The sequence below is a fragment of the Balaenoptera physalus genome, assembly GCF_965194825.1.
Source record: "Balaenoptera physalus genome assembly, chromosome: 13".
In the NCBI taxonomy this organism is placed as follows: domain Eukaryota; kingdom Metazoa; phylum Chordata; class Mammalia; order Artiodactyla; family Balaenopteridae; genus Balaenoptera; species Balaenoptera physalus.
In genome coordinates, this window is record NC_138892.1 from 43,630,636 (window position 1) to 43,644,332 (window position 13,697).

The 13,697-nt window shown below is 36.3% G+C and overlaps 1 protein-coding gene across 2 annotated transcripts in view; it reads right to left on the reverse strand.

Moving 5' to 3' along the window:
• The window catches only part of GLIPR1L2 (GLIPR1 like 2), a 44,319-nt gene extending 32,351 nt beyond the window's left edge, over positions 1 to 11,968 (reverse strand). For both annotated transcript variants that reach the window (XM_082419108.1, XM_082419109.1), the window contains exon 1: positions 6,274 to 11,968. In XM_082419108.1, coding sequence (XP_082275234.1) covers positions 6,274 to 6,507 — 234 coding nt within the window. In that variant the 5' untranslated portion in view covers positions 6,508 to 11,968. The remainder of the gene's footprint in view (positions 1 to 6,273) is intronic.
• Positions 11,969 to 13,697: the final 1,729 nt, after the last annotated feature.

The following is a 13,697-nucleotide window of genomic DNA, read 5'->3' on the forward strand; positions in this document are numbered from 1 at the left end:
TTTTTGCAAACTTTTCATAGTATTCCATAGTATGGCTAGCAGCGTGTAATAAAGGTTACTTTTCCACTATTAATGGCCCTTCAGATTCTTTGCCATTTGCAAACAATGCTCCATGGACCATCTTTATACTGCCTAATTTTGCATATTGTTTACACACCACATGCTTACAATGCACCACGTCACTATCCTAAGTGGGGTTTTTTCCTTCCATTTTTATTGAGATATAATTGACCCCCAGCACTGTGTAAGTTTCAGGTGTACAGCATAATACATCATGAAATGATTAACACAATTAGTTTAGTGAACATCCATTATCTCATATAGATATAAAAACAAATTTTTTTCCTTTGTGATGAGAACTCAAGATTTACTCTCTTAACAATTTCAGATATAACATACAGCAGTAGTGTTATATTAATCATTTGGACATCATCCTTAGTATTTATTTATCTTATAACTGGAAGTTTGTACCTTTTTAACCACCTTCATCCAATCCCCCCTGCCCCCGCCCCCATAACCACAAATCTGATCTCTTTTTCTATGAGTTTTTTTGTTTTTGTTGTTTTTTGAAGTATAATTGACCTACAACACTACTAAGTGAGTTCCTGATGAACAACATAGTGATTCAATATTTCCATATATTACAAAATGATCAGCACAACAAGTCTAGTTACCATTTGTCTCCATACAAAGATATTACATTATTATTGACTGTATTTCCCGAATTTCATTCCTCTGACTCACTTATTTTGTAACTGGAAGTTTGTACCTCTTAATTTCCCTCACCTATTTCACTCATCCCCCCCACCCACTCCCCTCTGGCAATCACCTGTTTGTTCTCTTTATCTATGACTCTGTTTCCGTTTGATTATGTTTGTTGTTTTCTGGACTCCATATATAAGTGAAATCATACGGTATTTGTCTTTCTCTGTCTGACTTATTTCACTTAGCATAATACCTTCTAGGTCCATCCATGTTGTTGCAAATAGCAAGATTTCATTCTTTTTTATGGCTGAGTAATATCCCATTGTATATATATACCACATCTTCTCTATCCATTCATTTATCGATGGGCACTTAGGTTGCTTCCATATCTTGGCTATTGTGAATAATGCCACAATGAACACAGGAGTGCAGATACCTTTTTGAATTAGTGTTTTTTTCCTTTCAGAAAAATACCCAGAAGTGGAATTGTTGTCACTGGAATGTCTACTCCCTTGTTTCTATGAGTTTGACTTTTTTTTTTCAGATTCCACATATAAGTGATACCATGCAATATTTATCTTTGTCTGGCTTATTTCACTTAGCATAATGCCTTCAAGTTCCATCCAAGTTGTTGCAAATAGCAGGATTTCCTTCTTTTCTCATGGCTGAACAATATTCCATTGTATATATACACACCACTTCTTCTTTGTCCATTCATCCATCGATGGGCACTTAGGTTGCTTCCATACCTTGGCTATTGTGAATAATGCTGCAGTGAACACAGGAGTGCAGACATCTCTGTGATACTGTTGTCATTTCCTTTTTTTTTATACCTAAGAGTGGAATTGCTGGATCATATGGTAGTTCCTTTTTTAATTTTTTAAGGAATCCTCCACACTGATTTCCATAGTGGTTGTACGAATATACATTCCCACCAACAATGCACAAATCTTCCCTTTTCTCTACATCCTCACTAATGTTTGTTATCTCCTGTCTTTTTTGATGATAGACATTCTAATGGGTGTGAAGTGATATCTTATTGTGGTTTTAATTTGCATTTCCCAGATGATTAGTCATGTTGAGCACCTTTTTATGTACCTGTTGGCTAAAGCTATAAAATTCTTACGAGAAACAAAGGCGAAAAGCTTCATGACATTGGATTTGGCAATGATTTCTTAGATATGTCACCAAAAGCACAGGCAACAAGATAAAAAAAAATAGATAATTAGACTTAATTACAATTAAAAACTTTTGTGTATCAAAGGACACTATTAACAGAATGAAAAGGCAACCTATGAAGGGGAGAAAACATCTGAAGATCATATATTTGACAAGGGATTTTATCCAGAATATATAAAGAATTCCTTCAACTCAGCTAACCAAAAGACCCTAACAACCTGACCAAAAAATGACCAAAGAACTTGTGCAAACATTTCTACAAAGAAGACATACAAATGGCCAATAAACACCTGAAAATATGCTCAACATAACTAACGTTAGGGAAATGAAAATCAAAACCATGACATACCACTTCACACCCATTAAAACAAGTGTTGGCAAGGATGTGGAGAAATTGAAACCCTGTGCATTGCTGGTAGGAATGCAAAATGTGCAGCCATTATGGGAAACAGAATGTCAGTTCTTCAAAAAATTAAACATAGAATTTGTACACGTTTTTGCAATTCCATTTCTGGGTATATACCGAGTAAAGGTGAAAGCAGGGAATCGAACAGATATTTATTCACATACCTATGTCCACAGCAGCATTATTCACAATAGCCAAAATGTGGAAGAAACTCAACTGTCCATGGAGAGATAAATGGATAAACAAAATGTGGTATATACATAAAGTGGAAATATTATTCAGCCTTTAAAAGGATGGAAATTGTTTTTTTAAAAATTTTAAAAAATTAATTTATTTTTTGGCTGCATTGGGTCTTTGTTGCTGTGCGGGCTTTCTCTAGTTGTGGAGAGCAGGGGCTACTCTTCGTGCAGTGCACGGGCTTCTCAGCGCAGTGGCTTCTCTTGTTGAGGAGCACAGGCTCTAGGCGTACAGGCTCAGTAGTTGTGGCGCACGGGCTTAGTTGCTCCGCGGCAAGTGGGATCTTCCCGGACCAGGGCTCGAACGCATATTCCCTGCGTTGGCAGGTGGATTCTTAACCACTGCGCCACCAAGGAAGTCCCAGAATGGAAATTCTGACACATGCTACAACATGGATGAACCTTGAAGACATCATGCTAAGTGAAACAATCCAGTCACAAAGAGCAACACTTATGATTCTTATATGATGTACCTGGAGTAGTCAAATTTATAAGACAGGAAGTAGAATGGTAGTAGCCAGCAGAAAGAAGGGAATGGGGAGTTAGTGTTTAATGGGTGCAGAGTTTCTATTGGGTAGGAAGAAAATGTTCTGGAGATGAATGGTGGTGATGATTGCACAACAATGTGTTTAATGTATTTAATGTCATAGAACTGTACACTTAAAGATGGTTAAAATGGTAAATTTTATGTTATGTATATTTTACAATAAAAAAAAACCCCAATAAATGTTTTGAGTTTAAAAACAAGGTCGAACAAAAATACTAGGTGACGACAACAACAGCATGGACATGGGCAGAAGACAAACAATTTATGTGTTGTAATATCTTTTTAATATTTAGAAGGAGATTATAGATGTTGATTAACTTTGGACCTTGTAAAGTATATACATTAAAATGTTAAGCATAACCAATAAATAATAAAGATAAAATGTATGATTTCCAAACCTGTCAAGGAAAAGTTCTAAGTAGACCATACTATTATGATAGACTATACTATTTACAGTTATTATTTACATCCTAGTAAAATCCATGGGAAAAATATACACAAAGTTTTAGAAAGAAGAGAAGGATAAAATTTAGAGTGGAGCTTTAAACTGTACCCAAAACATTATTCCTTCAAAGATGTTCACATATTAAGATATATATTGAGGGGACACAATATTATGCTTTATATTATTCTCTATGCTTTATGTTTGAAATAAAAATTTTAGGGCTTCCCTGGTGGCGCAGTGGTTGAGAATCTGCCTGCCAATGCAGGGGACACGGGTTCGAGCCCTGGTCTGGGAAGATCCCATGTGCCGTGGAGCAACTAGGCCCGTGAGCCACAACTACTGAGCCTGTGTGTCTGGAGCTTGTGCTCCGCAACAAGAGAGGCCGCGATAGTGAGAGGCCCGCGCACCACGATGAAGAGTGGCCCCCGCTTGCCACAACTAGAGAAAGCCCTTGCACAGAAACGAAGACCCAACACAGCCAAAAATAAATAAATAAAAAATAAAAATAAAGGAATTCCTTTAAAAAAAATTTTAGACATTAGGAATACAAAACCTATAAAAAGTTGAATTAAAAATATTTTGTGTTTATTTATTATCAGGAGGAACGCTAATCTTCAAACTTGGAAGAAATAGAATTAATCACAAAGGGTGGGAAATACATAGATATAACTCTCAAATATCCTCAAATTCTAATTAAATTCAAAAGATTAAAATTGGCTTGGATAAAACTATCTTCAGCATATACAATGCTAGTATTGATATATTTCTATAAGAAAATATATAAACAGAAGAGGAAACTTACTGACAATTCAAAAGGTAAAGAAAATGAACAAGAAAGAACAAAATACGTCCAATCAAAATAACATTTTAAAATTAACATTAAAGCAAAGTTCCCTTTTATAATTTATTAGTTTAGCAAGTGATTGAAAATGCCCAAGCCAGTCAGATGTGGTATGTCCAGTCACATGTATGTATGGTATGTCACATGTCCAGTCCAGTAAATTAGTTCACGTGTCTGGCGTACATTGTCACGTGCGTGCATCCTCTACAAGTGGTTGTGCTTTGTGTACTTACTTTGTGTAGCTTAATAATGAAGACCTGATGGAATTGGAGGCCCAGAGAGTGGACAAAGAGAGACTAGAGGAAGAAGAAGTAACTAAAGAACAGAAGAGATTCACGACGCAGGAAATGGCAAGGGGATTTTCTTTATTTGAGGAGGCACTGTTAGTTTCTAAGGCACAGGACTGAACGTAGTATGGTACACAAAGGTTGCAGCAACCGTTCAGAATGCAATCCAGTGCTACCATGTCATCTATGACAAGAAAAAAAGAGCTACTACCCAGACATCACTGGATTGCTTTTTCAAGAGGGTAGATAGAATTGAATCCAGCAAGGAACCAGAACCTGTGCCATCAACTACAGGTGTTAGTGAAATTGCAGCTTGCCCTCCGTCTCCTATTGCTGACAATCCTTCAGCTCTACCATCTCCCACCTCCTCTCCCTCCTCCAGTCAGTTAACTCTTCTTGCCTGTTCACTAAATGCCAGCACCTGTATGCCAGCTGTTGTACTGTACTACTGTGCTTTTCAAGGTACTATACAGTAAGATTAAAAATGTTTCATTTTTTGTGTTTGTTTTTTATGTATTATTTGTGTGAAAAGTATTATAAACCTATTACAGTACAGTACTATATAGCCGATTGTGTTAGTCGGGTACCTAGGCTAACTTTGTTGGACTTCGGAACAAACTGGACTTAAGAACGCACTCTGGGAACTGAACTCGTTTGTATGTAGGGGACTTACTGTACTTCTACACTGCTGATATTTGCTTAATTTGGCACAGTCCTTCAGTATAGCAATTGCTACGTATCGTATAAATTAAAAAATCACATACTTTATTTATCACATTTCTGGAATTTTTCCTAAGGAACTAATCCAGAAGGAAGAAAAGACATATCTAGGGAGACAGTCCTTGCAATATTTACAACATAAACTGGAAGCTCCTAATTTCCCGATATTTACTCAATACATTTTGCATTCATTTTCAATGACAATCATGAAGACTCTATAGCACCAGGGGAACAGCTAATGAGACATTACAAAGAAATATGGGGAAAAAAATGGGAAAGAAGCAAGAACTATATTGTAAGGGAATGCAAAATCAGGGCTGGGTCTAGGACGAGGTGAATGAAACACCCTCTAGGGAGCAAAATTTAGGCTGGATACCAAAAATCTCAATAATCAAGATAAAAAATATTTTAAAAAGGCAAAATTAGTGTGAAAACATCCATGATAAAAATTCAAAATTTTAAATAAGAACAGAATCTGACCTTTCATTTGCATTATCCTGAGAGTGCCTCACTTGCCTCTCCCAAATTCAAGCTCAAAGATCCTGTCTTTGTTTAAAGTGATTCTGTTTCATCAATAATACTTTTGCATTGATTTTTAAATTTTAAAAATTGCATTAAACTATCATTTTCTCGAATTAAAGCTCCCTTAAATTTTGCACCTCTGGTGAGTACCTGTACTCACCCTAATCCAAGCCCTGTGCAAACCCTTGGTAATAACTATGCGTTAGAGTGACAGTGGTTTTTATTTCTTGAACATATAAACTTTACGTGTATTTTAAAACCCAAACTCTAAGCGCGGTTGTCCGCGATCCTTAAGGCTCAGAGCAGTGACCCAGACTCTCCGCGGCCGAGGGGGAGGTACTGACAGGGGCTGTTGGAGGTTTGGGCAACCGCCTTAGGGCCTCACCATGAAGCGCAAGTTAGCCCCTCGGGGGATGACGCTGCCCCGGAGCTCATTGTGCAGGTTCACGTACTCATTGATAAACGTTACGTCCTCTTCGTGTGGCAAAAAATGCGCGTTCAAACCGGAACCCAGCAGTAGTAGCCAGAACTCACAAAGCCACACCTTCCAAACAACCGTCTGCGCCCGAGGAAGCCTCTGGGCACACCACTCCCGGGCGAAGCGCCTCGACGTCTCCATGGTTCACTGGACCTGGCCAGGCCAGTGCGCACGCGCCGGCCCGCCCCAGCGACCTGCCAATCAACGGGGAAGGGCGGTGCAGGTACGTCTGGCCCCGCCTCCCCGCGAGTGGAGGGAAAAGGATGAAGGGAAACCAGAACTGAGGGAAGGCTCGTGAAAGCTGTCTGCAGAACTAACCACAACAGATGCTTGAGTTAAATGAGTGCAAGCTTTTCACTAAACTAATGTAGTTAAATATCCAGAGTCGATTTCTGATACCAGATGATATGTCATCGTTTATTAATGTGTCAACTGCCCAATAAATGCCAATTGCTGAATAAGTAACATGTCTGAGGAACCTTCTAATTCTTCTGTGACACTGATGAAAATTCAACCAAAAAAAAATCCTTACTTGTTACGTTGGGAATTTGATGCAAGACCTTCCTTTTATTTTCCTCCTGGACAGAATAATATCCTCTTTTAGGCCAACTTCCTCACTGAGATTTTCTCAATGTATCAATGATCTTTTGTGGGAAACCGCAGGATAAATGGGAAAAGTGGAAAGCTCAGCAGGTAGGGGGTAGACTAGGGATCATCAAATTCTCATAAAGTTAAAATATTTTCATTTTTTTTTTCACCAGCATGTCTGGAATATCAATATTCGTCTTCTCTGACAAATTGTCATGGTAACAGTAGGTAAGAACTCATTTTTTTTGGTTTTCATTTCTTTCAGACAAAAATGGCTAGTGTCCTAGCAGATTTTGGCCTGGTTTCTTTAGCTTCAAGTATTTGGCTCAAGAAAACTTGCTTTGAAGAATGTAAGTTGTAGGCACAAAATAAAAACACATATTCGTTTTGGGGTACATATTTTCATATCACATATTGTGCTGGATAGCATTAAGGAGATATTCAGAATCATTGACACAGGAACAGAATTTTGCCACAAAGAAAGCATTGCAACTGCTTGACCAAAAAATATCTAAAAATAAATGTGCTTTTAAAGATTATCTATGGTGTACACAATTGAAAGCAGTAGACCTCACAAGATGGTTTCATTCATGCCTTAATTCTTTTAATAAATATGTATTACCAGGTAGTGTGTTAGGTGGATGAGAAAGGCCAGTGGACAAGACACAAACCCTGCTTCCAAGTAGCTTACAGTCTAGAGAACTAGCAAATCGGTGACTTTATACCATGGATAAATATAAAGCCAAAGTGCTATGGCATAATGTGTGGGGCAACTAACACCCTTTTTGAGGACCAGGTGAGCCTGTTTGGGGAGTGTGACATCAAGAAAGTGAAGCACACAAGTTAAAGAGTGCATTCTAAACAAAGGAAAAAGCATGTAGTATGCTAGGAGATCAAAAAAGGCTAAAAGTGTTTTAGTATGACCAGAGAGTATTGTGGGGGGTCAAGGTGGCAAGTGCTGAAAGACGGAATTCTTTGATTATGTTGGTACTGTTGTTAGACTATGAAAACTGCTATATTAAAGCACAAGATAAATACAATAATGCAGACTTAGATTAGGAAGAAATTTTAGCCTTTTACTCGTCCCAGTGTATTAGACATATCTGACACATCACTGACAGGTGATCACCATATCCTCTGCTTAACTAATTATGTTAACAGGGAAGTCACCATCTCTTAGGCAGCCCATTCCATTGCTGGACATCTTACTCATTAATTTAATAAGTATTTCTTTAGGACCTCTATGTGTCAGACCCATGCTAGGTGTTAGAGCTACAAATTCTCAGCAAATTAGATTCGTAGTCTATCTACATGAAGCTTTTAGTTAAAGGTGAGACAAATCATCAAATAACTATAATACAGAGTAATAAGTGCTATTTTAAAATTTAAAAAATTCTTGCTGTGTGTCAGGAGCTATTTTGTTTGTTTTCTATTGTGGTAAAATATACATAACATAAAATTTACCATTTTAACCATTTTTAGTGGAAAATTCAGTGTCAGTTACATTCACTGTGTTGTTTCCAGAACTATCGGGTGAGATTTTAAATGTTTGGAAAATATCAACTCATTTAAATCATAAAAACCTTAAGAAACAGATATTATGTTTAAATTTTTTATTGAAGTATAGTTGATTTACAATGTTGTGTTTAATTTCTGCTGTTCAGCAAAGTGACTCAGTTATATTTATATATAAATATTCTTTTTCATGTTCTTTTCCATCATGGTTTATCACAGGATATTAAATATAGTTCTCTGTGCTATACAGTAGGACCTTGTTGTTTATCCATCCTATATATGTTTGCCTCTGCTAATCCCAAACTCCCAATCCTTTTCTCCCACACTTCTCCATCCCCTTGGCAACCACAAGTCTGTTCTCTGTATCTGTGAGTCTGTTTTTGTTTTGTAGATATGTTCATTTGTGTCGTATTTTAGATTCCACATATAAGTAATATCGTATGGTATTTGTCTTTCTCTTTCTGACTTACTTTGCTTAGTATGATAATCTCTAGGTCCATCCATGTTGCTGCAAATGGCTTTATTTCATTCTTTCTAATGGCTGAGTAATATTCCATTGTATATATATACCACATCTTCTTTATCCATTCATCTGTTGATGGACATTTAGGTTGTTTCCATGTCCTGGCTCTTGTAAATAGTGCTGCTATAAACATAGGGTGCATGTATCTTTTCAAATTAGAGTTTTATCTGGATATATGCTCAGAAGTGGGACTGCTGGATCATATGGCAACTCTATTTTTAGTTTTTGAGGAATCTCCATACTGTTTTCCATAGTGGCTGCACCAATATACATTACCACCAACAGTGTAAGAAGGTTCCCTTTCTCCACACCCTCTCTAGCATTTATTATTTGTAGACAATTATTATTATAATGATGGCCATTCTGTCCGGTGTGAGATGGTACCTCATTGTTAAGAAACAGATATTATTATTATCTCCATTTTACAGATGGAAAAGCTGAGAAAAAGCGAAGTAAAGTAATTTGTCTAAAGTCACCCAGCCAGTAAGTGTTAGAGCTGGTTTTCAAACTCAGGTGACTAATACAGGAGTACAGAGGAACAGGAAATGAAGACGTCGTTTGGTTTGTGTAGAAAGAGGCCAAGCTTGCTGAAGATGTTTTGCAAACATTCAACTTTTCAGATCTGTCAGTGAATTGGCTGACATCATGTACTTCATACAAAAAATATTTTAAATGTATTACATTTTAAAATATATTTTTTTCAAAAACTTTAAAGATGCATATAACATTTGAGGATTATTTAGTCACTGTTTGACATCTTATGTGTTAAATCACAGATTATACATCAGTACCAAAAGATGTGTTAGTTTCCTCATAAGTTTTTATAGCTTGTGACTTTTTAAACTTCGAAATTTGGGGCTATTCAGCTCAAAGAAGTTTTAACTTTCTTAATTTTTAAAGTGATGAAATAATTTACACATTAACTTTCTTGAAGGCATTGGAATTGTTGGAGGATATCAACAGAATCATCTATTGTTTTTTATAAGCACTGTGAAAATTAAATGTCACTATGTTCTTTCATTAAAGTTCTGCTGCCAATGTACTTTTTGAACACCAATTTACTTTTCTGTTGTGTCTAACAAAAATATTGCTTTCACTTAAAAAATAAGGGCAATTTTAGTAAACAGACTTTAAGCACCTTGTTTATCTCAGTTGATTTTAGACTTCCTTAAGTTTTCAGTTTCTGTACACTGTGCCTGAAATTTTAAGGAAATAATACTCTAATTCTATACCCTTTCTGATTTTGATAAAAGCTAGCAAGTTCAAAAATATGTTATTTTAATGTGTATGTGAGGAGAATGATCATGAAATAAGGCTAAAGATACTGATGGGTGTAATTTTGTTCTCTGTATAGATGTTATTGGGAAGATATATTGTTTTTTACTTTATTGACTCTTTTTCGTACTTTTTTTCACTTTTCTATCAGTCCTCATTTGATTGATCTTTCCTATAATTCAGAAATTCAAATTATGAAAATGGTGCATGAGAAGCATTACAAGAGAAAACCAAAATGATGCTGCAAATAAAATCCAGTATTCAAGAGTGGAAAGATGGACTTTATTAAAATGTAAATGAAGGAAAACTGAGAAAGATACTTGCTAGATAAATATCAAGGGATTAAAGTCACTGATGTGCTATTAAGGCACATTTAAGAATCATTTAAAATTTCTAAGAAAATGAACAAGCACCATTAGAAAAGTGAATGAAGGAGATGAACAGGCAATTGACCACCGGAAAAACAAAACAACAACAACAACAAAAAAACCCACCAAAAAACACAAAAGAGGCAAAACTGTGTAGTGGAAATATTCCTACTGCATCTATTCTTGTCATATATTGATAAGATGGATTGTATGCATCCAGATTCCAGCATGAATCTGAGTCTCAGGAACTACTCTATCTGAAAGTCAAAGTCATAAAATTGAGTATAAATCTGGGAATATTTATATAAAATTTTGACTCCTCAATTTACATTACTCCTGTATTCTGGAGCTTAATATTTATTTAGCATGGTTGTATGTATACAACAACTCCTAGGAATTCTTCCACCAAAGGATAGCATTCCCCCAGACTATCTTAATAACTCTCAAATTACATACTTGTAAATCTGAATGTTGTTTATGAAAATGTTTAAATCTACTAGTAGCTCAAGAAATGAAAATTAATAGCATCTACCTCACAGAATTGTTGAGAGGATTATATAAATTATTATATGTGAAGCACTAAGTGCTTGGCACATTGGAAATGTTACTTAGTGTTAGTTATTACTATTATGAAATTAATACTGTTAATAAATACTCTCTCATTTTCACTTATTATATGGACAAGGACTAAATTACATTTTTAGCACTTAGCATTTTACCAGACACAGTATGCATTCTTAATACATATTTATAGAATTATTCTTACAATAATCAGTGTGGTCTCACTAGCTACAAGAAGCAAGCACAATGTATGCACCTCCGGGGGGTTTCTGGTGGTTTTTAACGAGGGGGAATTGTCACGTGGTATGGAGCGTTCCTGAGGGAAAATGGGAGTTTCCCTGTTAGTGACGATTGGGGGATTTGCTTGTTTCTTTTGCCGCAGTATGTGAACTCAGGTGAATTGAATTACAGATTATATTACCTAGTTTTAACCAAGCCAACCATCCCAAAATGATATGTCTTGCAAAAATAGCTGAAAGGATATTGCAGATCAGTTATAGTTGTAAAGATACAAGTGCAAGCACACACTATTGATTGTTTGACTCATCTTCCTGGCATAAACATCTCTTTAGCAGTTATTTTTAAATTCACCTTTATGTCATCCTTTTCAGGTTCAATTTTTGTGTATTTTAAAATATATATTACTATATATTTTTAAATTTAACATCTTTCTTGGAGTATAATTGCTTTACAATGTTGTGTTAGTTTCTGCTGTATAACAAAGTGAATCAGCAATATGCATACATATATCCCCATATACCCTCCCTCTTGCATCTCCTTCCCACCCTCCCTATCCCACCCCTCTAGGTGGTCACAAAGCATCGAGCTGATCTCCCTGTGCTATGCGGCTGCTTCCCACTAGCTATCTATTTTACATTTGGTAGTGTTTATATGTCAATGATACTCTCTCACTTTGTCCCAGCTTACCCTTCCCCCCCCTCCGTGTCCTCAAGTCCATTCTCTACGTCTGCGTCTTTATTCCTGTCCTGCCCCTTGGTTCATCAGAACCATTTTTTTTTTAGAATCCATGTATATATGTGTTAGCATATGGTATTTGTTTTTCTCATTCTGACTTACTTCACTCTGTATGACAGACTCTGGGTCCATCCACCTCACTACAAATAACTCAATTTCATTTCTTTTTATGGCTGAGTAATATTCCATTGTATATATGTGCCACATCTTCTTTATCCATTCATCTGTTGATGGACACTAAGGTTGCTTCCATAAGCTGGCTACTGTAAATAGGGCAGTAATGAACATTGTGGTACATGATCCTTTTTGAATTATGGTTTTCTCAGTGTATATGCCCAGTAGTGGGATTGCTGGGTCATATGATAGTTCTATTTTTCATTTTTAAAGGAACCTCCATACTGTTCTCCATAGTGGCTGTATCAATTTACATTCCCACCAACAGTGCAAGAGGCTTCCCTTTTCTCCACACCCTCTCCAGCATTTATTGTTTCTAGATTTTTTTAATGAAAGCCATTCTGACCAGTGTGAGGTGATACCTCATTGTAGTTTTGATTTGCATTTCTCTAATAATTAGTGATGTTGAGCATCCTTTCATGTGTTTGTTGGCAATCTGTATGTCTTCTTTGGAGAGATGTCTATTTAGGTCTTCTGCCCATTTTTGGATTGGGCTGTTTTTTTTTGACATTGACCTGCAGGAGCTCCTTGTATATTTTGGAGATTAATCCTTTGTCAGTTGCTTCGTTTGCAAATATTTTCTCCCGTTTTGAGGGTTGTCTTTTCATCTTGTTTATGGTTTCCTTTGCTGTGCAAAAGCTTTTAAGTTTCATTAGGTCCCATTTGTTTATTTTTGTTTTTATTTCCATTTCTCTAGGAGGTGGGTCAAAAAGGATCTTGCTGTGATTTATGTCAAAGAGTGTTCCTCCTTGAGTTTGATAGTGTCTGGCCTTACATTTAGGTCTTTAATCCATTTTGAGTTTATTTTTGTGTATAGTGTTAGGGAGTGTTCTAATTTCATTCTTTTACATGTAGCTGTCCAGTTTTCCCAGCACCATTTATTGAAGAGGCTGTCTTTTCTCCACTGTATATTCTTACCTCCTTTATCAAAGATAAGGTGACCATATGTGTGTGGGTTTATCTCTGGGCTTTCTATCCTGTTCCATTGATCTATATTTCTGTTTTTGTGCCAGTACCATACTGTCTGGATTACTGTAGCTATGTAGTATAGTCTGAAGTCAGGGAGCCTGATTCCTCCAGCTGCGTTTTTCTTTCTCAAGATTGCTTTGGCTATTAGGGGTCTTTTGTGTTTCCATACAAATTGTGAAATTTTTTGTTCTAGTTCTGTGAAAAATGCCACTGGTAGTTTCATAGGAATTGTATTGAATATGTAGATTGTTTGGGGTAGTATAGTCATTTTCAAAATGTTGATTCTTCCAAACCAAGAACATGGTATATCTCTCCATGTGTTTGTATCACCTTTAATTTCTTTCATCAGTGTCTTATAGTTTTCTGCATACAGGTTTTTTGTC